Source organism: Protopterus annectens, chromosome 1.part1 (genome assembly GCF_019279795.1).
Source record: "Protopterus annectens isolate FY-2018-M chromosome 1.part1, PAN1.0, whole genome shotgun sequence".
Classification (NCBI taxonomy): Eukaryota; Metazoa; Chordata; order Ceratodontiformes; family Protopteridae; genus Protopterus; species Protopterus annectens.
Window position 1 is genome coordinate 789,082,459 of NC_056726.1, and position 26,531 is coordinate 789,108,989.

General features: G+C 38.9%; 1 protein-coding gene across 2 annotated transcripts in view; it reads right to left on the bottom strand.

The window, feature by feature from the left end:
• Positions 1-26,531, bottom strand: part of EPG5 (ectopic P-granules autophagy protein 5 homolog) — a 2,535,958-nt gene that overhangs the window by 921,900 nt on the left and 1,587,527 nt on the right. For both annotated transcript variants that reach the window (XM_044078183.1, XR_006365599.1), the window contains exons 27-28: positions 15,359-15,521; positions 11,979-12,121 (exon numbers count right to left, since the gene is read on the bottom strand). In XM_044078183.1, the coding sequence (XP_043934118.1) occupies positions 11,979-12,121; positions 15,359-15,521 (306 nt within the window). The remainder of the gene's footprint in view (positions 1-11,978; positions 12,122-15,358; positions 15,522-26,531) is intronic.

Below are 26,531 nucleotides of genomic sequence, written 5' to 3' on the forward strand. Positions count from 1 at the left end.
AAAAAGTCAACCAAGTTTAAAAGGCATGATCTGCCTTTGACAAAGCCAAACTGGGTTGGATCCAAAGTCTGCAAATTCCCTATGTCTTTATTTATGAGATCCATTATGATCCTCTCCATGGCTTTGCAGATAAGGCTTGTCAAGCTAATGGGACGGTAATTTCCAGGGTCGGTAGAGGCACCGCCTTTGTGAAGTGGGACCACAGTCACTGTGCGCCACTCCCTGGGTACGTATCCGGAGGTGAGACTAAGATTAAACAGCTGTCCTAACTGTGGGTTTAATTCCTCGTTGAGTTCGTGGAGCACACAGCTGGGGACACCATCAGGTCCCATGGATGCTGTGTTCTTTGCCTTGGAGAGAGCAGTTCTCACCTGGGCGTTAGAGATGTTTGGGGGGCTACAATCATTTGGTATAGATATCTCTCCTTTGGGGAGGGGGGAGAAGTTAGCACTGAACCTGTCAGCCAGTATGTTGGCAATGTCTGTAGGATCAGTAATCTTCACATCATTTTGGACTAATTGAGCATATCTGGGAGTTTCCTCCTAGGTTTCTGACATAGCTAAAAATGCCTTATGGTTGTCTTTAGAGTCCTTAGCTATTTTTCTCTCAAAATTAGCTTTGATTTTATGAGAGCTCTTAGCTTTTTACTTATAGTGATCAGCGGTGTCTTTCCTTTTAAGGATTTTGCTCTATCTTGTAGTAGCTTTCTCCTTTTGTTGTAGAGTTTGTTTATGGCTGGGGTCCACCAGACTGGACGCTTGCCTTTGGTACAAAGAGTCTTTGTTTTGCTTGGGATTGCCTGATCCATGCAGCCCTGCAGGTGCTGGTAGAAGGCATTTGTAAGTGATTCAGCGGTTTGAGTAATGTTTACCGCCGGCTCGGTGGCCTTAAAGGAGACCACACTAGTCTTAAGCAGTGTGAAGTCGGCTTTCGAGAAGTTCTTTACTGTGTTTTTTTTTATTTCGGGTGGGGGCGGGATAAGGACCTCCAGCGAGATTAGTTTGTGATCTGATCTCACCTGTGAGGGGTATACTTCCGGTGTTGAACATTGTGCTCCCATGTTCGTGATGATGAGATAAAGTATGTTTTCTCCTCTTGTGGGGATGGTGACTAGTTGTTCCATGGCATTTGAGTTTATGAATTCCAGGAACTTTTGGGCTAGAGTGTTTGGGCTTGAGTAGTGTTCCCAGTCTATATTAGGGTAGTTGAAGTCACCTAGTATGATGGTGTTCGGAGATACATTTATCCCCTCCAGTGTTTTCAGGAAGGCTATGTGAGGTTCCTCAGTTTGCGAGGGTGGCCTGTAACATGCTACAAATTGCAGAGCAGTCTTCCCTATAGTTAATTGCACCTGGATGGTTTCCGATGCATCGTGCGTTGCCACCAATCTTGAGGTGTGGGTGTCCTTGATGAATATGGATACCCCCCCCCCACCTTTCTTGGTATTGTCCGGATTTTGGGGCCGGAATGCATGATATGAGGTAAAACCTGATAGTGCTGGGGTGCTCTCAGGAGCCTTGAACCAGGTTTCTGTCACAGCACAGACATCGATGTTCTCCATACTGAGAAGGGCCTCAAGTGCGTGCATCTTGAGGTTAAGACTTCTGGCATTGAGCAGCATTACCCTTAGTTTTTTTCTTTGTTGTGTTCTAGGGTGGTAGGTTTAGAATTTGAGCCTTGCCTAAAAAGGCACTATGGGGTGGCAAGAGCCTTTGCCAAAATCCAGAATCCCAGGGTGACAGGTACAAGCCGCCCCTTGCTAGCAGTGTGGCTTGTCCAGCATGTCATCCCAGGCAGACAGACATTGGATCCCCTTTGAATGACACCAGAGTTTAAGCCAATTGTTAAAGCTGATCATCTTATCTCTGTATTGTGGCATCATTCTTGGTGAAGGTAGGATACTGCTCAAGGTCAGGGTCATACCTGCTTGGGCTACATAATCAGAGAGCTCCTCTATGTCTCTTTTCATGTAGTCCAAGGAGGTACATCTCAGGTCGTTTACACCAGCGTGGACAATGATTGAGTCGTACTTGTACCTGCTGTTGAGAGACCTGAGTGCTTGCGTTATGTGGCGGATTCAGGCGCCCGACAGGCAGCTTACTGTGACCTTTTCCTTACTCAGTCTGGTGAGCGGGACGTCAGTGTGTCTGACTATGGAGTCACCAATGACTAGTGTGTCTGGCATTGTGTTTGGCCTTAAGGGCTGTGACTGCTCGACACTCTGACTGTGTGGTCTATGTGTTGCAGGTGTTGTGTTCTGAGGTGGTAGTTGTTTGGGTGTCTGCTTTGGTGGCCTCTGCTGTTTTGGTAGATTTTTGATCAGAGCCTCCGAGTATGTCTTTGTGTGTTTATGTGTATGATTTGAGGTTGTGATGGTATTATGTGAGACTGGGTCTATAGTGTGTGTGTGGTTACCTTCTCCTCCTGTCTGGTCTTGCCAGTCCTATGTTGAGAGAGCTCAGCCTCCAGTTTGGCCGTATAGTTGCATCTCTCGCATGTATTTGTGTTTTGTGCGAGGAGGAAGGAGGAGAGGGTTGTCTGTGTACATGAGGCAATTATAACATTGCCTCAATATTCCCAGGTTCACCAGCTGAGCAGGAGAGGACATTAGCAACTGATCCCTCGACATGCTAGAAGGAATAGACGGAAAAACTTAAAAAAGGTTTTGGGGGGGTGTGGGTGACCGAGAAATGGGGTTTGATTTTTTGGGGTACTATCTATAACAAGAGTGCTGTATCAAGGTGTTAAGTACTGTAGAAGCAAGTGCTGGGCTATACAGATAGAGAATAGTCTACTTGGGAGTCAGGTAGAGATAATTTATAGTTATAGGATACACTAAATAGAACAGTAGTATACTTTGAGGAAGGTAGTTTTAAGGGAAAATTTGAAGAGTGGACTTTAGGTAGCCTGAATAGTTTAAACCTGATTGACCGGCGCTGCCCTAGTGTGCAACGGTGGCAGCTCCGCGCTAAAGCGCGCTTTATAGCAGGGGGCTGGAAAAGACAGGAAATGACCCAAAATGGCCAATAAACTACAAGTTACTGGTTTAAACCACTCCTCTGAGGACAAACAGGCAGCTCAGTACTCCCCACCCTCACTGGTGAGTAAAGAAACTTCCCTTTGACCAAACAAGGAAAATGGAGAAACACAGGAACCAAGACAAAGCCCAGGGATCAGCAAAATCAGATCACTGGAACAAACTATTAGGAAAGTATAGAAAACAAGAGTATTTTTTTTTTCAAGTTTTTTTCAAATAAGCAGAAAATACAATAAATGCTGTGTTTTTCGACTAATTGCTATCAAAAGCTAGTACACTTGAGTGTATTAGCCTGTTGTTTAACTTTTAAGCAAAACTTAAACAAGCAAGTGCAACAAACAATTCAAGCTATTAAAAACAGTAAAAACAGGTAATAACAGAATAAAACAGGCAGAAATAGTAGTCGAAAATGCAGAAAAAATACTTAGAATCTGGAAAGTTTGTCTTTTCTGGTCTCTGCTGCTCTAGGAACTCTGCTGGACACCACGAGGAGCTGTGCTGAGTTCTCCATAGCCAGAAAAGCCCGCCAAAGCGCGCTTTATAGCAGGGGGCTGGAAAAGACAGGAAATGACCCAAAATGGCCAATAAACTACAAGTTACTGGTTTAAACCACTCCTCTGAGGACAAACAGGCAGCTCAGTACTCCCCACCCTCACTGGTGAATAAAGAAACTTCCCTTTGACCAAGCAAGGAAAATGGAGAAACACAGGAAACAAGACAAAGCCCAGGGATCAGCAAAATCTGATCACTGGAACAAACTATTAGGAAAGTATGGAAAACAAGAGTATTTTTTTTTTTTTTTTTTCAAGTTTTTTTCAAATAGGCAGCAAATACAATAAATGCTGTGTTATTCGACTAATTGCTATCAAAAGCTAGTACACTTGAGTGTATTAGCCTGTTGTTTAACTTTTAAGCAAAACTTAAACAAGCAAGTGCAACAAACAATTCAAGCTATTAAAAACAGTAAAAACAGGTAATAACAGAATAAAACAGGCAGAAATAGTAGTTGAAAGGCTTAAAAAGTCGAAAATGCAGAAAAAATACTTAGAATCTGGAAAGTTTGTCTTTTCTGGTCTCTGCTGCTCTAGGAACTCTGCTGGACACCACGAGGAGCTGTGCTGAGTTCTCTATAGCCAGAAAAGCCCGCCAAAGCGCTTTATAGCAGGGGGCTGGAAAAGACAGGAAATGACCCAAATGGCCAATAAACTACAAGTTACTGGTTTAAACCACTCCTCTGAGGACAAACAGGCAGCTCAGTACTCCCCACCCTCACTGGTGAGTAAAGAAACTTCCCCTTGACCAAACAAGGAAAATGGAGAAACACAGGAACCAAGACAAAGCCCAGGGATCAGCAAAATCTGATCACTGGAACAAACTATTAGGAAAGTATGGAAAACAAGAGTATTTTTTTTTGTTTTTTTCAAGTTTTTTTTTCAAATAGGCAGAAAATACAATAAATGCTGCATTCTTCGACTAATTGCTATCAAAAGCTAGTACACTTGAATGTATTAGCCTGTTGTTTAACTTTTAAGCAAAACTTAAACAAGCAAGTGCAACAAACAATTCAAGCTATTAAAACAGTAAAAACAGGTAATAACAGAATAAAACAGGCAGAAATAGTAGTCGAAAGGCTTAAAAAGTCGAAAATGCAGAAAAAAATACTTAGAATCTGGAAAGTTTGTCTTTTCTGGTCTCTGCTGCTCTAGGAACTCTGCTGGACACCACGAGGAGCTGTGCTGAGTTCTCTATAGCCAGAAAAGCCCGCCAAAGCGCGCTTTATAGCAGGGGGCTGGAAAAGACAGGAAATGACCCAAAATGGCCAATAAACTACAAGTTACTGGTTTAAACCACTCCTCTGAGGACAAACAGGCAGCTCAGTACTCCCCACCCTCACTGGTGAGTAAAGAAACTTCCCTTTGACCAAACAAGGAAAATGGAGAAACACAGGAACCAAGACAAAGCCCAGGGATCAGCAAAATCTGATCACTGGAACAAACTATTAGGAAAGTATGGAAAACAAGAGTATTTTTTTTTTGTTTTTTTTTTCAAGTTTTTTTCAAATAAGCAGAAAATACAATAAATGCTGTGTTTTTCGATCAAAAGTACATTGCTGAATCAAGTCACAAATGGATACATAATTTATGAATACAGGCTTTGATTAATTTTAAATCATGAAAAGACTTGAAGCTGTCTCAAAATGAAGTACAAAATAATACATCTGCAGATAAAAAGCAAATAACAATACAAAATGACAGAAAATTAATATGTCCCTTTTTCTTGATCTGGGATATGCCTTTTTCTCCATACTGCTGTGAGCACTCTCAGGAGCTGATGCCAGGTAATCCAGGCTGGGCAAGTGAACATCAGCGAGCTAGTAATTTACTGGGACAACTGGGCTGTATAGCAGGCAACAACAGAGGCATGTAGTGGCACAGAGACCCTCCCACCCTCACTGGTGTAGATCAAGTCCATAATCCACTTATCACCAAGCAAACAAAAATGGAACTACATTCCAAGTGACACCAACAGAGATCATGCAATAATCCCAAGATTCACTTATGAAACAACTATTATTTATTCATCTTATTTAAGGAATGTGTATGGCACTCAACTGTAAAATAATGAAACTTCATAACAGATTAAGATGCACAGATAGAAATAACATGTTAGTCATATAGAGTGGATGGAGTTAGACTAAGATTGTCAATATGTGGAATTGAGTATGGACGTATACTAAGTACGTCATAATGTAGAAACAGACATCAACAGGCAACTGTAAGTCCTTACATGAAGCTTCATAAAGGGTCATGATATGGGGAAAGATGGAACTGCAGTTTAAAGGAACTAACTGAGTGGGGGTTAAAAGAGCCAGAATGATGGTATGGACTGAGTTTGGGTTTACAGTGATAGAGAGAGAGAAATGTGGTGGAGCTGTACAGGTATACTGGGAGCATAATGAAACAGAAAGACGAGGGATGGGAGCTAGCCTGGCAGTTGAAATAGAGGAGAGATTAGCCTGAAGTTGTGCAGGTGCAGAGCCATGGGCTGTTTAGATATTCTTTTAGAGAGGCTTTAAAGGAAGCTAGGCCTGGGATTGATCTTGTGGCTAGGGGGAGAGAATTCCATAATTTTGAGACACAGTATGAGTATTGGCACTTGCCAGGCCTTTTTGAGGTTTTGGACATTGCTAGAAGGTGGTTGTCCTCTGATCTTAAGGTTCTGTTATGGATGAAGGGTTTGACCAGGTTGTCTAGTGCCGGGCAGGTAGTGGGTTTGTTGATTAAGTTGTGCATAACAGATAGCTGGATATATGCCAACTGGCTGAGAATGTCAAGCCAATTTACTTTGGGTAGGGATTTACAGTGGTGTGTGTGTGATATTTAGTTTGTAGCAAACTTTGTGACTTTACTATAGCATTGTTCCATTTTAGACTTTGTGGAGGCATTTAGATTGGTGAGTATAGTAGCACCACAAAGCAGAGAGGGAAGCAGGAAGGTTTTATCCAGGGTAGCCATTGTTGTAGTGGTTAGGAATTGCCTATTTCTGTATACAAGTCCAAACTTTCAGTGTGTTTTCTTTATGTTTTGTTGGATGTGGAGGTCAAAGGTAAGTTTACTGTCAATAATGACTCCAAGTAATTTTGTTTCTTGTACTCTTTCAATGATAGTGTTATCAGCTGAGTAAATGTTGAACTGTTCGGATATGAAGGTGGTATTTTTAGGATGAAAGACTAAGTTTAGTCTTCTGTGGATTTAGAAAAAGTTGAGCATTTCTGAGCCAGGATTCTATGGCAGTGAAGGCTTTTGTGTGTTTTAGAGAAATTCAGTAAGTGCGCATGAGGTACAGATAATGGTAGAATTGTCTACATTTTGAATGACAGTTGCAGGGGAAGAGGAATTATGTGAGCTGTTTATGAACATGTTAAACAGTAGTGGACCTAAGATGGAGCCTTGAGGGACTCCTGTGGGGTTATGAAGGAAGGGTGAGAGTTGATTTGACAGCCTATTTCCGATCTTGGAAGCAACTTTGGAACCACTGCACGGAGGAATGGGAGAAACTTAGGTTAGACAGTGCGTCGAAAAGGAGGGGGAGAAACCATGTCAAAGGCTTTGGAGAGGTTGAAGAACAATGAAGATACATAGTTTTCTTCCTCACTGCCCTATTAATGGAATCTATAAAAGATATTAAGGCTGTAGATTGTGCTATGACCAGGTCTGAAGCCATTCTGAGTTTGAGTGAGCAGACTGAACTGCATCAGGTATTTAATTTAACTGTTGATGTATACATCTCTCAAGATTTTTGGATATGGGTGACAAAATGGATATGGGTCGAAAATTGGAAATTTTGGTGGAGTTACCTCCTTTGTGAATGGAGGTTGTTGTTGTGTTGTGTCTTTCGGCTTTTCCCGGTTAGGGGTCGCCACAGAGAAACTCCAGTCCGCTAATGATTGGCAGTAGATTTTTACATGCCGAGTTGCCAGCCCTGATGCACTACCTTCAATGAAGGTACACCCATTCACGCATGTCTCCACACAGAAGATGCTCTAGCTGAGAATAGAACCAGACAACGTCTTACTGTGAGGCGACAACGCTACCGCAGCACCACCACTGCAGTGTTTCAAGATAACTTCCATATGGAAGGGACTCATAATTCAGATAGAGATCTGTTTAATAGAATGCTGACTGGATAGGCGACAGAGCTGTAGGCAAGTTTAAGGTATTGTGGTGGGAGACAATCAAATGATGTGAGCAGGGTTTTCGTATGAGTAGTAGTCTTTTCATGGATGCTGTGGGTATGGGCTGAAATGAGGAGGAGGTCTGGCTGTCATTGTGTAGATTATGTGTTTTGCTGTGGCTGTGTCCAGTCCAGAAAATGGAATGTTTCTAGTGTCTGTATTAGTGTATGAGTGTGGAGGCCTTGTGTTGGAGTTATTTGTTAGTAGGTCAGCTATGAATTTTATAAAGTACTTATTAAAATCTGCAGCTATAAGAGATGGAGGGGCATTGGGTGATGGAGAATATTCTTTGTATGTACCTGGGTTGAGTAGGGTTGATATTGAGTGCCAGAACTTTTTGGGATTACATCTGTGCTGAAGTTGAAGGTGTGAGTTGTAGGTTTTCTTAATTTAACTTACTAGTTTAGTGATGTCATTAGGGAAAGTTCTGAAATGGATAAGATTTTGTTCCATTTTTGTTTTGTTTCCAGGTGACCCAGGCTTGGTCTCTTTGTTTTACCTGGTTTTTACAGTCTTTGGTAAGTAATGGGTTTGTCTTAATTTTAACTCATTTTGTACATAAAGGAACTAGGGTATCTACTATGTTTAAGAAAGTAGTACTGAAGTACAGGACAACATCATTAAGAGGTAGCAGTTTTAGTGGAGTCCAGTTTATTTTTAAGAAAAGGTCATTACATTTTTGTTGACTGAATTTGGATGTATTTCTGACTGATTTCAGGGTATGTGTTTTAATTTGGTGGGTGTTGGCTCTGACGGCAAACATGGGAAGATGGTCACTAACAGACACAGGAAGTGTACCTAAGGAGGAGAAATTGGTTGTATGAGACACTAGGATCCAGTCTAGTGTGGAATGTTGAGTAAAATCTTTGTTGTATAGTGTTGGGCTTTTGAATATTGAGAAAAACATACAGGTTAATACTCTTTTTGTGGGAAGTAAGCTCTGATGGAATGTCAATCAATATTTACATCACCTAAGACAACTGTCTCATGGTTGATTGTTTGGGATGTCCAGGATAGTTTATTTTTCAGGACAGGTATATTTTGCCCTGGTGGAATATATACTGCTATGATGCAGATTCATTTAGTGCTATTGAATTTAGAAGGTTATTAGTATCTTGGCATTTGAAAAGGTGGGTATGTTGTTTATGTAGTGTGTAATGTTGAATGCAGTGGGATACAGAAGGGCTATCCCTCTGCCTTTCTTTTTTGGTCTATCTACTTTAGTAATGGCAAAGTTTGGAAGTGTTGTTTCAATATCTTTTATATTGACATGCTTCTGTCAGCGATAGTATATTGGGTTTATTTTGGTCTATTAAGGCGTGAAGTGGGTTTATTTTGTTGCAAAATCTCCTAAGGTTCAGTGTTATAATGCTTAAGTTAGTATGGTCAACTCTGGGTGCAGGAATATTATTCGGGCCTGGGTTAGGATGTATGTCTCCACTTTGAAGCAGAATGGAGACAAAATATGAGTACACTGAGTTATGTTTTTTACTAGGTGTTGGAGAAAGGGTTATAAAGTAGGGTTTACTGAATGTGGTGGTAGTAAGTCAGGGGCTTGAGAGATATGGAGGATATATGGAAAAGTCTGATGGGAGATGTGTCGGAAGTTGCCTTGCTTATGAGGGTATTTAGTAGTGGAGGTTACTGTTATGTAACTGTGTGTGGGGGGTTGTGAGGATAATGTTGTGGTGAGGTCAATGTATTTTACTAATCAGGTTAGGCAAGATAAGAGTAACATCTTTAGTGAAAGTGGTAGCTTGGTATAAGACAGTGAATGGGTAATATTGTTGAGATGGTAGTGCATAGTGGAATTTAGTAGTGTATGTGGACTAATGGTATTCTGATTAGGCTACAGTTTAGCTGGTGATGTAATAGTTTAAAAGATTGTTGTGGAAAAGTGCTTTAAACTTTGGTCTATTTAATTGACAGTTAGATGGTTGTGGGTGGGGGGAGTGAGTTAATGGCAGGGTGGAAGATTGATCCCTGGGATTGACTATTACCATCACCACTGAATTCTGATTCAGGGTTTTCCATTCTCAGATGTTACTAATAAAATTAAGTATTTACATCATCACCTCACTGTGGCAATAGGAGTTTTGTCTGATCTAATTTCTGATATTTTGGAAAATGCTAGACAAGTGCAGGCAGGAAGAGACATGTCTGGATTTCAAGCAAACAATCCAAAAAGTAGGTTGGTTTGATCTACTTCTATCCTCTACACTGTTCAGCACTTTCCAGTTTGTCCACCTGCAGGCTTTTTCACAACCATAAATATGTTAACAAACAAATTAATTTGAGCAATGAAAAATTAAGGCTGGGTTGGGAACAAATGACCCTACTTATGTAGGGGATCTACGTTTAGCAGATTTTGAATGTAATGGAAAAGTAGCTTCCTTAAGCTGCTGCTACGAGGATTACTGCTTTCAGACTATGACTTGCTCTGGAAAGAAATTTTGCTGCTGTGCATGGGTCAAAAAGTGCTAACCTCTGTATTTGAGGGATGTGGCCAACACAGACAGTAATCTGTAATCGCCCATGATATATTGCTTTAAAAACACTTTCCACAAGATCTTGGATGGATGATTTGTATTCTCTCAAGTCTATAAGAGCTGGGGTATCTACTCCAGATGAGAAAAGAGACGGCAGGATAATTGCTCTGACTTATTTTACAGGGATTACTGGTAAGTAGTACAGAGAAGTATGAGTTGGGAAGATTTTGCTGTATGTTTTGAGACAGATCATAAATGGGAGAAGATCTGTGATAAAATAACATCTACTTCAATAAGGAAAACATTGTAGAGTGAATTAAAGTGACATACCTTAATGTGTTACATGTAACTAGACACAAGGGGGACTAAATCTTTACCAAATGTATGATCAGTTCCTTGTATAAAAAACTGTTGGCCTTAAGGAAGAACACTGTAGACCAATGCAGACTGGTATAAGATAATGATATAAAAACAAAGATCACCTGGAAGACTGACAGGAAGATAATGTAGGTACACAGCTATGCTGCTAAAGCCAAAAAAATACACGTTCTTCAGTCAGCCATAATTACTCAAGTATTTTTAAACCAGTCAGGTTAGTTCAAATATTTCCCACCGTTAGCACTATCTGTTGAAGTTATTTAAGGAGAAGCCCCAGGGGGTTGGCTCCATATTACTGGGGAATGCACTGTTCTGTCCGATTTTAAAATGGACCTGAAGGACCTGTACTTGAGAATACTCCCACATATGGACAACTCACCTCACAGTTATTTTTGCTAAGTAGACAGTTCTTACCTAAGGAAATTGCAGGCTGGGGTCCTTTGTTGTCTTGATGTTTGTGGTTACAAAAAGCCATAATTTGGAAGTTGGAGCAGAAAGCCTCTCTTAACAACCAGGAAGTTACGGAGATAATGTCAGAGGTTTATAATTTACAGATGAAGATGGAGGATACAAAGCTGGACAAGGGACCCTGACTGAAGATGGTGGGAAGGTTAACTCAGGTAGTTAACCCAGAGGAAAACTGGACTGGACTGTTCAATGTTTGGGTAAGCTGACAACTGAAATACTGCGTCGCAAAAAGTAGGTGAGGAGACATCATAATCCTGCCTGATTCTCCAACCTGGCTGCTTGTCCCTTCTTTAATATAGCTCTTCAGATATATTAAAACTATGAGCAAGAGTTCTTAGGATAGTTATTAAACTCATGTTGTCCTTGAACAGAGGTTTTTTTTGGCTTACAGTATTTTGTTGTTCTAATGTGCTTTCATCTTGTTCACTCACAGATGACTTGCATTTTCTCGATGTTTTGTAAAAATAAGAAAAAGTGTGTGTGTGTGTGTATCTCTCTCTCTCTCTCTCTATATATATATATATATATATACATATACATATATACATACTGCTTAACCAACACAAACACCAGAGACGCAAGGATCTCTACTCTCTGACAAATCTGTGTAAGACAATTACATAATCACATTTGCAAGGTCTGCATTGGTTCAATAAAAGCATCATATTATCTAATAGTTTGTTTTAGTCCTCTAAACAGGGAGCCTTCATTTCTTGTAAAACTTTTCAGGCCTTGAGCTAGGCGTAACTGGTCACAGGTTAAAAGATAAAGCAGAATGCAATAATTTTATAATACTGTCACTGCCACATGTTGTCATCAAGTTTAAACACTTGCATGGACAGATGTAAATGAAATGCTACAGACTACTTACGTTATAAAATTTTCTACACAAACAGCTGCTTCAGCAATATTCTGAGGAGGTGGTTTCATGGCATCAGCTTGTACCTGCTTAATCTCCTTCTGCAGTCCAGTAATGTGTTGTTTTACAGCTTCATTCATATACAGGCAGTCATGCTAAAAATAAATTACATTAGAAATGTAACAGTAAGCTCTAAATTACTCCATTAACAATGAAGACAGTTTCTAAGTTGGTCTACAGAAATTATATAACTGGAGCATTAGTAATGCAGCATTTCAAGACTTAACAAAAATGCTATAAATTATGATTACACAATAAATAGTCAAATTATAAAAAATAAAACAAAACAAAAAATACACCAAACTCATTCATCCCTAATGATTCCTCCAGGCATTGCTCTGTGATCATCTTATTGATACTGCTAGGTGTATAATATTGCCTCTTCATATTTATATTAATAATTGCAAAACTTGCTACATACAAGCTAATTAAATACTTTATCTTAAAGCTTACATGATGAGCAATATAGCTGTATTGATAACACTGGGGTACCTTCAGTTAGCTCCACTTTAAAAAAAAAACTTAATTTCCATTCTAATGGTTGAACTGGAGAGTGGAACTGGTTGAACTGGACTTTGAATTAAAATTTTCTTTTTCAAATTGAGAATAGATAACATTACTGGAACAATCACTGCAGTATTTAATACACATTTTTATTTGTTTTTATAAGCATTTGTATTTTTTTAGTTTTATACACCACAATGTCAAGTTTAGAGCTCAGATTACATAAATTAGTTACGTTAAAAAAAAATTGTACATGTTAGTCAACAACTTTTATTATGGTCTCCATCATGATGGCATTAATTTTAATTAACAGTTCCATGAATTAAAGCCCAACTCTTTCAGTTAAGGACATACCCTGTTAACAATGCAGTACTATTTACTTCCATTGGAAGTTTTAAAACATGAAGTACGCTTGGAACTAATTTTAAATTCACAATGGGCCAGATTCCAAAAGACTTGCTCTCACTGCAAATGACTTACTCCGAAGAATGCCTGCCCCAATTCCAAAAGACTTACTCTCAGTGTAAGTGGCGGTGTAAGGCCTACCAGTAAAGCAGACTTGCAGTGGGGACCAGACTCCAAAATACCTGCTTTCGATGTAAGTGACATATTCTGATGTATACACTGGAATAAATCACTTACGCTGATAGCATACGCTATGCAAATACTTCTATTCAAAAATCCTAAACCTTTTGGATTTGCTGTATACTTCAGCGCCATGCAGATGTCCTACAACTGTTTTTTTACAAATTCCCCTTCCAGTCTCTCTTAATAATCTCTCTGACTGATTCATGTAGTTACCATACAATAACTTACATGCATTACTAAATATCCCTTTTTAAACATCATTTTTTGTTCTAGACTCCAGCTAAAACCTCATCCAGAGCTAGTCTTTCATTTAGCACTCCCCTATCCCTTTGTCTTTGCCTACACTCTTGTTATCAATCCCTGGTAGGGAAGGTAGCTTCTAATCTGCAGTCCTAACTTCTGTTTGGCCTCATCCCACCCTATTATGTTTCCCTCCATAGTTATTTGCACTCAGTACCTTGGTTCAATTGCTAGTTTTCATCAATTAATTCCAGCCCCCTATTGCCTACATTCACTACTTCTACGTACAGTCATCTATAATATTCTATCAACATTAATGTCAAGTTCAGAAATATCATTATAACAGAGGTCAATAAAATAGTTATCACATACTTTAATCATAGTGTCAGACAAGATAAGTTTTTGCGGATTTAAAATGCAAACAGCTGTATATTTCATTAGTTGTGTAGAATTTATAACTTATTTAATAATGGTGAAGTGGTTATTGTAATAAAAAACTGTTTACTGTTACAACGATCAAGGTTTCCTTGACAAGTTGAATTACTTCATCATGGAATAGAACTGACTGTGCATTCCAGCACCTTGTGCTGAAAGGTAGAATGGAGTTTGTGTTTGAAATCTCTCTAACTTCTGTGTAGAGTACTGAACTAGAGATGTTACTGTTCTTTTCTTTTTTTTGTCTAACACTGTTATATGTATTTAAAAATGTATCTAACTTTATGGAGTATACTGAATCACAGCTGCTAATGTCATTTTCTTTCTGTTTGTCTGGGAATGTTATGTTCACTTATGAAATTATAACTTTTGGTGAAAGTTAAACCAAGGATTTCTGAATCAAAGACTTACTGTCCTTTATTTTCATCCTGAGGCACCAGTCAGTTACAATAAGCAACTACCAGAAATAACATCAACAGATTTTGTTAGTGTTTCCCCCATCACAAGTATATCCATTGGGACCATTTTCTCTGTGTTTCTTTGCGACCTTTAAACACATTATGCTAGTTTCATAAAAATCTAATGCTATTTGAGTATAAATAAAGCAAGTACTAAACATTAAAACACATTTAAAAATGCAAATCAAATTAATTGCTTGAGATACCTTGCCTTCAGCAGGCTTTTTACATTAAGAGGACAGTGGCATGGAGCAATGCACCTAAATGCATATCTATTTAAAGAAAGTAGGCTGTAATGCAACATATGAAGTTACTGGTCCAATTGTTAAGACTAGTAACATTGCAGTAATAAAGCAAAATGGTCAACAATTAATATCTCATCTCACATTATACTGTAAATAGTTTACTTGCAAATGTAAATGTTTTGTTTAAGGAGCAATCTTAAAGCAATCTGGAGATGAAGAATAGACAGAATAATTGTGATATATGGACTTAAGCATGGCAATTTACTGAAATTTAATAGTAAACCATATAGTTATAAGATTCTTATATCAGCAACCAGTGCCAAAACAACAACTGCAACATGCATGGGGATTGCACAGTATGGAAAAATAAAAATGTGATGTTTATTAAAATGTTGTTGGAAAAAAAAAAAGAGAGAGAGATGATACCTGGCCACACATCCTTCCTTCAGATCAATTTCCAAGGCTAAATTTCTGGAGAAATTGACTAAGCACCTTTTTTTGCATCCCACATCAGCTCTGCTACTCTTGACGAGTGGTTCAGTTTTTGGTATGAGACATTCTAGCACTAGTGCAAACATTTTCAATAAAATTCTTTACTTTCAAGCATCAGACTTTGTTTTAAACGCAAATAAATGAACATTGTTTTGTTAAGGAGGTGATATGTGACATGGCCATAAAGGTCCTCTGGCTTGTATATTATTGACAGCTCAGACATACTGTAGGTTGTATCAGCATGTGAGACATGTACTATCATGGTATATAAAGAAAAGTTCTTTCAGCCTTTGCTTCAGATGCCCCTTTTCCTCAACATCAGACACCAACAAAGAGACCCAAGTAACAGGATCAGAATAATAAGTCTTACCTTGGCTGTAACAACAGCTGCACCTTGACATTTGTGACTGGAAGTTCCTCGGCACTCTAAATGCATAGTGATCTGTTCTTCACGATTACAGTAGAGCTTAGGCAAGCTGTCCAGTAAATCAAGGTCTAAAGCCACTTGCTGAGATTCCCAAACAGCTGCAACCCTAGCACAAAAATAAAAAAAAACAATTATACACAAGTACAGTAACACACCTACTGCTGATGAGAATGCATACTAATCTTACAGAGGTGTCTCTCACAGATGTTAAATTTACTTGGCATAAGTGAGTATATGCCACATGGAATCTGAGCCTTTTCTCCTTTGTGCAGGCTTCAGACGTAAAATTCAATCCCTTCACTTTATTTTATTTTTTATTTTATTTTACATTTGTTAACCGGGCTAGTCCAACTGGATACATGTCCATTTTCAGTGGACGCCCGAGGAGAAAAGCTCCACTATCTACTATATAATAACAAAAAGTACATTCAAAATTTAACGGAATTTAAAACACAACTACAGCAGGCATTTAAAGCCATCATTTCAGGAAGTTCAAAAAGGTGAATACGGAGACTATCAAATTACTTAAGTACAGGTATGTAAAATATGTGCTAGAAGTAATTAAATAGTTTAAAAGCTAAAAAAATAGAGTTGCTAGAAAATTATAGTTTGTAAATGAGAGAGTCAATTTTCAGGTAGAAATGAGAAAAAAAATAAAATGAAGAAATAGAGTTGGGAGACAGTGCAAAGGATGCATGAGAAGATATTATTTGTCACCACCTCAAAATCCACAGGAAACAGCAGACAGAACAGATCATAATACTTTGTCTCTCTTTGGGACAGTAACCGCTATGCCGTACACAATCTATCATTTTGGTCCACAAATCTGTGTACAGCTGGTGTAACATTCACAAAAATATTTGAAATTTTCTCAGGCTAGCAGCATTCAGCACTGCTCATTAAAACTGCCGGTCACTGCTGCTTTGTGATACTGATATGCCCATCCCCAGGTACTTACAGGAAATTGAGCATCTGTGCTCACATTCAGTTATTCCATGTTAGATACCCTGGATAGGATTAGAAAACAAATTTGGTAAAGCACAGCCCCTGACTAAGAAGTACTACTATCTCTAACCTTTATTTCATTACTTAGTCTTCCTATACTCTACAAAGTGTAATTACTTATTAGCCGGTCACTGCTGCTTTGTGATACTGATATGCCCATCCCCAGGTACTTACAGGAAATTGAGCATCTGTGCTCACATTCAGTTATTCCATGTTAGATACCCTGGATAGGATTAGAAAACAAATTTGGTAAAGCACAGCCCCTGACTAAGAAGTACTACTATCTCTAACCTTTATTTCATTACTTAATCTTCCTATACTCTACAAAGTGTAATTACTTATTTATAGGCACATAAGGAGTTTATATTCAGTTCTGACACAAAAAGAATTCTACGAAAATGAGCAGGTTTATTTGTTCCTAATATTCAATGGTACATTTACCAGAAAAGTGTCAATTTTATGAGCAATAGATCAAAAGCATGAGAAAAAATTAAGGGCATTCAGTAATAATTACGAATAGTCAGCAACTATTTTGCTCACAGTTCTATCTAGTTTCTTGTCAGAAATAAAAAAAAAAATAAAACATTTACCTGAAAGTGAAAACCATCCCTGAAGACCTGCATGTGTACAACTTCTAGAAGTCTCTTGTCTTGTGATTAGAGATCGACAAGAAAGACTAGATATCAGTTGATAAGTGTTAAAAGATTACACAGGTTTTGATTGCACACTAATAGGATGGCAACACACATCCTACTACGATGTTTGCAGGGTAGAACTTAGAAGCCATGCTAATAAAGAGCATGACTTCTTACGTCAGGTTATGTTTTTTTTTTTTTAAAGAACTGAGCTGTGAAATAATGGCAGAGTTAACAACTATTTTGAAATGGGGGCGGCAGGCCTCTCCTTGCCCTGTGGTTCCAGAAGCACACTAGTGTATAGCTCCAAGAATGATCTAACAAACACAGTGGCACAAAAGTTACCAAAGATCTTAAGGACTGTTATGTGGTACTGTTGTTTTTGCTAGGCTGCTAGACAGGGGAGTGATAGAAGTTTCAATCATCTCCAAAACCTACAGTACAACTGCAAAACCTGTAGCCGGAATGCCTGTAACAAATCATTATTGTTCTGTCTTGGAAAATATAGCTGGCTTTTACATAGAAAAAAAAAAAAAAACATATATAGTTACATTTTGGCCACAGCCCTCCCTTCAGCCAAATAAAGTAATCAGCATCATAATATACTACCTTTTACTTACTGTAGATCAATATATATGTGTACTTTTAAGAAGCTTTCTAGGGGCTTGAACAAGTGTATAAATATTGAGCACGTGCGATCCTAACTGCCATTTTGTAGAAAGCTCTTGAGATGTAGCATGTATGCCTATGTAGTCTATCGGTTAATCAGTTTGTTTATATTTTGTACTGCTGCTTTCCATCCTGATGTGTTTCAGTGTAATAATGCATGTAAATGAATTACCCCACCTGGTTTGTCTTTAATGAGAAACAAGATGAGTGACATGGTGTCAGAATGTGATCCAGAAATTCAGATTCCGGACAGAGAAAGCACTCACTTAAAGGTGAAAGAATATAGGGGAATGGATCATCCCGACTGCACGTTTAACTCACAAAAGCAGGTCAGAAATGTATTTCAGGTTTCAAAGCTTACTCTTCACCAACTAAACTGGTTTGAGGTACCTAACCTCCTCACTTATACCCAACTCATCCAAGCACACAAACTCATTTACAACCCCTCTCTTTGTCCCTCCCAAGCCACTACCTTTGAAATGTATGAACCAAAATGACTTCTAAGATCTAATTCCCAAAAACTAATTAAATTGCTCAAACCCACATGTCCAGCTGGGAATCACCTAATGTCCTTCTCTCTTGCATACCTCTGGAATTCTCTACCATCTCCTATCCGCATCACCAGCAGTCTCTCCTCATTTAAAACCTTGCTGCACTCGCACCTAAATTCACAGCGGAAGTGCTCCTGTTCCCATCCTACCTAATCCTTCAAATACCACTTCCTACTCTCCTAGAACTAAATATGCCATCACTGTCTCCTATAATTCCACAGATCTACTGAACTATTTGACCAACTACTTAACAGTTACCCTATGCTGCTACTTTTGTGTAAAAAAAAAAAAAAATGTTACTGCTGTTTTACAAACTATACTGATGCAGTCTATCATTGTTAACCTTTTCTTATCATATTTACTTTGTGTTCCTATGAGATAATCTGTAATGTATATGTGCAATGTGTACTATGTATTTGTATTTTTCTGGAGCTTTTCTCCCCAGGACTCCATTGAAAATGGGCTCCTTGTGGCCCAATTGGACTATCCTGGCAAACAAACTGTAAATAAATAAATAAAAGATTTCTTATTCGCAAAATATAAAACAAAGCACTCTGAACACTCTAAATGAATTTCTAAGTAAACGATATGTCCAAAACAATATTCAAATAACTATGGAAAAGTTTTGAAACAGTGTCCAAATCACATGAAATGTATAAAAAAAGGAAAACGACCGCATTTTTTCGCTATGTGCTATTTTTTCACATGAATTAAAGCCATTCAAGATATCCAAAGTATACAGAGTTTGCATGTTTGTGAAGTATTACAGTACAGTTATTTCACAAAATAGAGCCATTTCAAAGCATATTTCACAAAGTACAGTATTTCGAAGAATTTACTATGCATTTGAATGTTATTACACGTTCTGGCTGTGTGTGTATGTTCGTACATAATTACAAGGGTCATTTTCAGTGTGTTTGGGCATAATTTGTTGGCATGGCTGAGGGATTTCGAAAACCAGCTCCACCTGTATTTGATAATAATATAGCAGAGTACTGGAGAATGTTAATAATATAACAGAGAATTGAAGAGTGTTTGAGCAAGAGTACAACATTTTCATACAACCTGCATTTTCGGATAAAGATGACCATACAAAGGTATTCATTCTGCTTAATTTATCTGTTTCAGAAGCCATAGAAAGAGAGCGTTCATTTGTGTACATACCTGCTGCGTTTGCAGGGGAGGGGGAAAACTGCCCTACAGTGGTACCGGCAGAGTCAAGGGAAGGCCCTGAGTGCTTAAAATGTACATTTAGAGAAATGTGTAACCCCCAAACAAATATTATAATGGAAAGGCACTTATTTTACACACGATATCAAAAACCTGGGGGAAACTTTTGCAGCATATATAACTGACATGAGAAACAAAGCTACAATTTGCAAATTTGATGATTTAAGGGATGACTTGATAAATGACAGACTAGTGTGTGGTATTAAAAATAATGCTGTGAGAAAGATTTTGCTTTGTGACAGTGATTTAACTTTGAATAAGGCCATTGAGATTAGATGTATGAGCTCACAGAAAAGCATGCTTACAAATGAGAAATGCATGCTTCCAATATTCCAATATTTACATATATATATATATATATATATATATATATATATATATATATATATGTATGTATAAATACTGAGCACGTCCAAGCCTGCCTGCCATTTTGTAGTAAGCTGTTGAGATGTAAGCATGTATGCCTGTGTAGTCTGTCAGTTAATCAGTTTGTTTATATTTTGTACTGCTGCTATCCTTCCTGATGTGTTTCTGTGTAAAAAAGCATGTAAATGAACTACCTTACCTGCTAGTCTTTAATGAGAAACAAGATAAGCAACACTTAGCATGCAAGTAAATCAAATCTACTGAATGATATCAAATGGAGAGACAAACAAGCTATCTACACAGAAAAAGCTCAGGGTACTACTTCCATTTATTCAAACATTATCAGAAGGAGGCAGCGAATAAACAAATAGAAAAGCCTTTACACTGCAGTAGGTTCAAACAAGATCTTATTAAACAAGTGAACCATGGCAAAGAATGTACAATGTATGGCATTCTCTATGTGCAAATATCATCACAAATTAGTTTGAACAAACTTATTAATACTGATGAACAGCGTCATTATATATACAAGTGCACATCTCTTGAGTAGGTTAGTTTGGAATTATTGGTAGTTTATAATAGACTCTTCAAGATACAGCCTGTGTAGCTTCATCCTGTAGTCCTTGGTTTGAGTCCCTTAATTTCCACTTCCAAACTGTGGGACTCCAAGCAAGTCAGGTAACTAGACAGCGTTCCTGGGTCACCTCTGAAAACGGTTAATTGTGTCTAGACAGCTTACCTGGTTAGCAGATAAAATAAAACTGTTACTTTAAATTTGCATAAAAAAACTGAAAATAATAGCACATATATCAGACAACTATAGTGGCAACCTAGGGAGCAATGTCTGGTTAAGTAACTTGCTTACATTCACACGCTTGCTTGCAAGTGGAAATTGGGTTTAACAAAACCCGGGACAACAGAATGAAGCTAGCTAGCAAAAAACAGCTTAATCTAAATAAAGTAATTACAATCATTACTTGCATTACTACCAGTGCTGACTTTCAACATCCCTAGATCACAGGTGTACCGCGTAGTTTCACTTAGTGCATAGTACTGCTCAGCTGGAGTGCGGGGAGTGCCTTGTGTGTGGAGTTTGCATGTCCTCCCCGTGGTTGGGTGGGCGTTCGAAAGACATGCGTAAATGGGAGTGCCTTCGTTGAAGGTTGAACGTTGAGCTGGCACCTCGGCATTCATGAAAATCTACGGTCAATCATTAGCGGACCGGAGTTCCGCTGTGGCGACCCCTAACTGGGAAAAGCCGAAAGACAACAACAACTGTGAACCAGGTGTTTAGGCCACCTTTATAGTTATGATTTCTAGTTTATGACCCTGTTTGGCTATGGAAACTTTTTTTTGAATTTATGTACAAGCAATTACATATTTGTTGCATAATATCTTATTTAAATGTTTCTCAGTATTCTAACCACTGTATGCTGCATCATTTGTAAAACTCTGATTTTACTCTTTTTATATGCTCTATGCTCTTTGTACAAAATAGCCATGTTTATATAATTTTTTATTATTTTTTTATAATTTTTTTACTATGTATCTGGAGCTTTTCTCCCTACGCCTTCACTGAAAATGGACACCTTGTATCCAGACGGACTAACCCAGTAAACAAATGGAAAATAAAATAAATACATAAAAATAAAATAAGTACTGATTGTAAAGACTACAGTATCACTATAATGAGTGAATGAAACATAATTACACTTTCAACACTCTGTCTCTCTCTCTCTTTCCCAGAGATGCACACTACAATATGCACAGAACACTGAAAGGTAAACTAGCTGTAGCAGTCACTCAGCATCTTACTTTGACTGGCATATCATTGGATGATGTTAGTTGTTATGAGTCACAAAACGTCTGTAACTTAAACCACTTGTTTTTAACTCAGAGTGAATGCAGGAAATGTCTAGAGGTTTTCTTTGTGATAAAAAGGGTCCGACTGTAAACACCAAATAAATAGATTTATTTGACCCAGGCATCTGTTCAGCATACATTAGGTTTTTTGTTTAAGGTTTGCTTTTCAAGTATACTCTGGACTATGGCTTTCTGTCAGATCTATACTATTTTATGATTTGTCTTCTGGAAGCATCATACTGGGTCTGAGCCCTGTCCTAACCTTGCAGCATGTAAAACCTTGGGATTTTCCATTTTGAAAAGACCTGCTTTTCTTTCCACTGTCATAAACATTCAGTCTACTGAGTAGTTTTCTTTCTTTTCTCTCTTCAGATCAAAATGCTGCAAGTTATCAACTCCGTATGCAGTTGCTACCTTCACAAACATTGGATATTATTCAAAAGACTTAAAACATAAACAAACCACTCTTTATTTTTCTAAATAGTAAGAAATGCTGAATGTTCCTGGCTCGATGGTATACAGGGGAATGGAGTCTGAATTTGACCAAACTGACCTGAATTTGACTAGCAGCTTTGTTACTGGAGGTGCTGAGAAAGAGGGGTAGGGGTACAGAAAAAGTGTTTTTTTGTAGGCTCACCCACTACAGAAGGAAGGGTTGGAGGAGTCTTTATCCATGGTCAGAAACATCTCTGGTAATGAGGATGGCATGGAAATCATGATGTAGACTGACATTAGCACTTCAGCACTGAAGGGGGGCAGTACATGTGGTGATGCATGTGACATCAGTACCTCTGCTCAGTTAGGGCACACAGAAATAAGTCCCTTGGAATTCAAGACCGTGTATGTGAGTGAATCTGTGCTGCTCGCTGCTCTACTCTCTACTGCTCCTCCCCCCCTTCTTTAGCCATCACTGGTGTAGTTCCAGCCACATGGGTATAAGTACCGGGGACATTAAAGTAAAAGGAGCTTTAGCAACAGCCCTAGAGACCAGCTAATAATCAGTTCAGGGTACTTAAAAAGGGGGGGGGGGGGTTAAAAAAAAAAAAAGAATGCCTGAATATTCAGTACTTGTGTTCTCCAGAGAAGTGGACCTCAGCACAGCTCTGTTGCTGAAGTCACAGTAAAGCAATACACATACGCAGTTCAGCCATGTATACTCTGGGAGACAAATAGCCCTGGGCCAGTCCCACAATTCATGCCCCAGCTCTTTAAATAAAGAGCAGGAAGACAATCAGTTTTATACAGTAATGCAGCCAATCACATCCCACCAAATCCACATCCCCCACAGCCCTCAACACAACAAGCAAAAAAAAAAAATCATCGGATTACTATAAGAAGCTAACTAGCTTCTTACAGTAATTCATCCAATCCACAGCCCTCAGCTCTTCAATTGACTTTTTGAGCTGGCATTTCAATACAAAACAAAGTGCAAGCCTGCTTGTCAATCAAGCCCCCTAACACTTTGTCCTTGAGGCATTTGCCCCCTTCACCCCTACCCTTGCTACATTACTGCTGCCCCTCTTCACAATCCAAGCTAAAGGTAACTCAGCAATGAGCTGAAATATAGAATTATCACAGTAATGCTGTACTCATAGCTTTCAATGTGTCTGCTCAAGAATCAGAAACAAAGCCAAAAATAATGAGGAACAAAGGTCTAAAATAAAAGAGAATTTTAAATATCACTCTAATTCTCTTAGAAAGTTAATAGAAAAGCAGGTTTTGCATCAACATGCATTTTCTAAACAATAACAATTATGAAACTGTAACAGCCAGCATTACTGACAGATTGTAATCCATAGTAACTTAAAAGGAAATTAATAACGGTTTGAGGGACAGGGAAAAACATAACAGGTAAAATCAGGGACACTGCAAAATCAGGGAAAGTTTAGTGTTACAGTTTCCAACCGTATAAGTACTACTTCCACCACTAACAAGACACAGCAGTTATCATTTGACCAATATTTATTGAATTTACATGGCTCATGCAAACTTCATTTTAAAGATTGATCAATCTTTAAAATGAAGTCTGCATGGTCTGCCTTCTTCAGTAAATACAGAAAAAAAAACTCAAACTCAAGACTTAAACGACCAGAACACAACCAGAAAGGTGTCTATTTCCCAGGGGAAACCAACATGCCCAGGAAGTAGGGTGACAAATCGCACATTAAGTATAATGATAAGAGCTTGTGGGTTATGCAGTCAGGGCAAACAGTGCAGGATATAGGTTCATAGGAGAATAACCAGGCTAACTGCCCTGAAGGGTCATTTTAAGCCTTGCCAATGACCACAAATGACAATTAAACCCTGTACTTGTTGTCTATGAGGTGATGACCTTAACCAGTATGCCAAATCCACCCACCCCCTAAATTTTGTTTTTTTCCCTTTGATTGATGGTTTCATAAGTTCATAGCTAATTACTAGGTTCGCTTTCTTAATAGGTCATTCAAAGCCTAACCAATTTCCTTTTAAAATGTGAGAATCAAACAATGTACCTTGTGTTTGTCAGTCAAACACCTTAACCATTACACCAAGCCCCAATATTTTATATGCTCAGTAAATAACCTAAATGTTATAAAAATAGAAAAAAATGCTGCCAGCTAACACTTATTTGCAGCCTTTGTAAGGTAAATTTTTCTCACGTCAGTAACAAATGTCTTTCTTCATAACATAGTATCTTTAGCATTGTCACAATACACACCTTGGGCCACTAGAAAAAAAAATGGCTGGCTGATATAATTTTGAGGGTCGTGCATAGACTTTCAAGGAAAATGAAGAAAAATGTGTGGGTAAGCATTTAAAGAAGAATTTATAATTTCTTAGTAGCCACAATGATATAAGGATTCTGGCAAGTGTTAAGTCATCTTAAAAGTCCATGGTATCTACTTGGGATGGGGGTACAATTTGCTGAATGTGGCAGCAACATAAAAGAAGACAAAAATAGCTGGATGTAAAGCACTGCAAAACAATATTTGTGTTCCTCATAGTGGGACTGATGAGTAGGGATGGAAACTGTCTAAATGTGCAGGTCATTTAATCATTTGGATGTTGTTGTCCTTTAAGCAGCCAAGTCTGAAGCTATGGTTTAGAGTGAGATTCACCACAGGTTCATAGGTAGGTACTAGGCTATTGGCCCTAGGGCATATATAAGCCTAGCCAAAAAGGTACCCTGGCTTTCGCCACCTAAGAAAATTATTTTTCTGTGCCCCTGTCGAGCAGAGCCACAGAAGTGATCCCCGGGGTGAATTTCCTATTTCCCATCCAATCATCAAGACTTTTCTTGAAGAGTGCTAATGAGGAGCTCTGTTTGACATAGATAGGTAGTTTGTTCCAGAGTATGGGAAGTCTCTGGGACAGGAATCTATCCCTCCAGCATGTTCTATTTATTGTGGTGACAAGGTTTAGGTCCCTACAACGTGTAGCATGGAGGGATTGGGATTTCTTTAAGTGGAGCATGTCCAACAGCTCTGGGTTTGACATAGCTTTGTATGTTAGGCAGAGATCGCCTCTAAGTAGGCGATATGCGATGGAGTAAAGTTGGAGTTTTTTGAGACGGTCTGCGTAGGGCATCTGTTGGAGGCCAGTAATCCTCTTTGTGAGGTATTTCTGTGGCCTTACCAGTTGTTGTAGACATCTTGTGAGGTAAATACCAAAAGGGGCGTTGTACTCTATAATGTGTCTAATGAGTGATGAGTAGAGGGGAACAATGACCTATTTTTTTCTGGATGAGAAACCTTTTGTGATGAGGTGTGCCACATAGAAGGATTTCCTGACCACTGTGGCTATGTGATTATCAAAGGAGAGACTACTGTCCACCTGTGTCCCAAGGTCTCATCATACTTTCGGTGTTAAGTAGACTACCACCTATGTGGTAGTTCATGGGTACAGAGTTTATACCAAAGGGGATGACAATGCACTTTTTGGCATTGAGCTTCAGGCCATGGCTTTGACACCAGGCATCTGTCTCAGTGAGGCCCCTTTGTAGGATGTCCACAACGTTACGAGTTTGGATTATGGCTCCTAGTTTGCAGTCATCTGCAAACTTCATTAGCCAAAGACCTTCTGTGTTAGCCTGTACTTCAGAGAAGTAGATACCAAACAGGAGAGGACCCATGGCTGAGCCCTGTGGTACTCCACTTGTCACAGGTCTGATGTCGGATTTGTAGTCTGCTACTTTCACAGTGTGGGTTTTGCCCATGAGCCATTTGGCAACCCATCTTGTGACATAGGGATTTATACCTAGTTTAGTGAGTTTATCTATAATTCCAGAGTGGAGGATGGTGTCGAAAGCCTTGGCGAGATCTAAATACGCTGTGTGAACCACCTTACCCTCACCTATGGCCTTTGTGACTGCTTCAGTTAAGTCTATCAGGTTTAGGAGACATGACCTGCATTTTAAAAACCAGAACAGGGTGAGGTCCAGAGTTTGGAGATTACCAATGTCTTTGTTTATGAGTTCCATGATGATACGGTCCATGGCCTTGCAGGCCAGGTTTGTCAGGCTAATGGGGCAGTAGTTCCCAGGGTCCGTCGTGGCTCCCCCTTTGTGAAGTGGGATAACCATCGTGGTTCACCATTCAGTGGGCACAAAGCCTGAGGTGAGGCTATGATTGAACATGGTACTTAGGGGGGTGCCAGTTCGTTCTGTAGTTTGTGTGGAACGCAGCCTGGGATATTGTCAGATCCCATGGATGCTGTGTTCTTCATAGGTTCATAGATTAGTACTAGGCTAACTGCCCTTGCGAGCCTTACTAAGCCTAGCCAATTATCCCTTGTGAGACTCAAACCCAGCACCTTGTG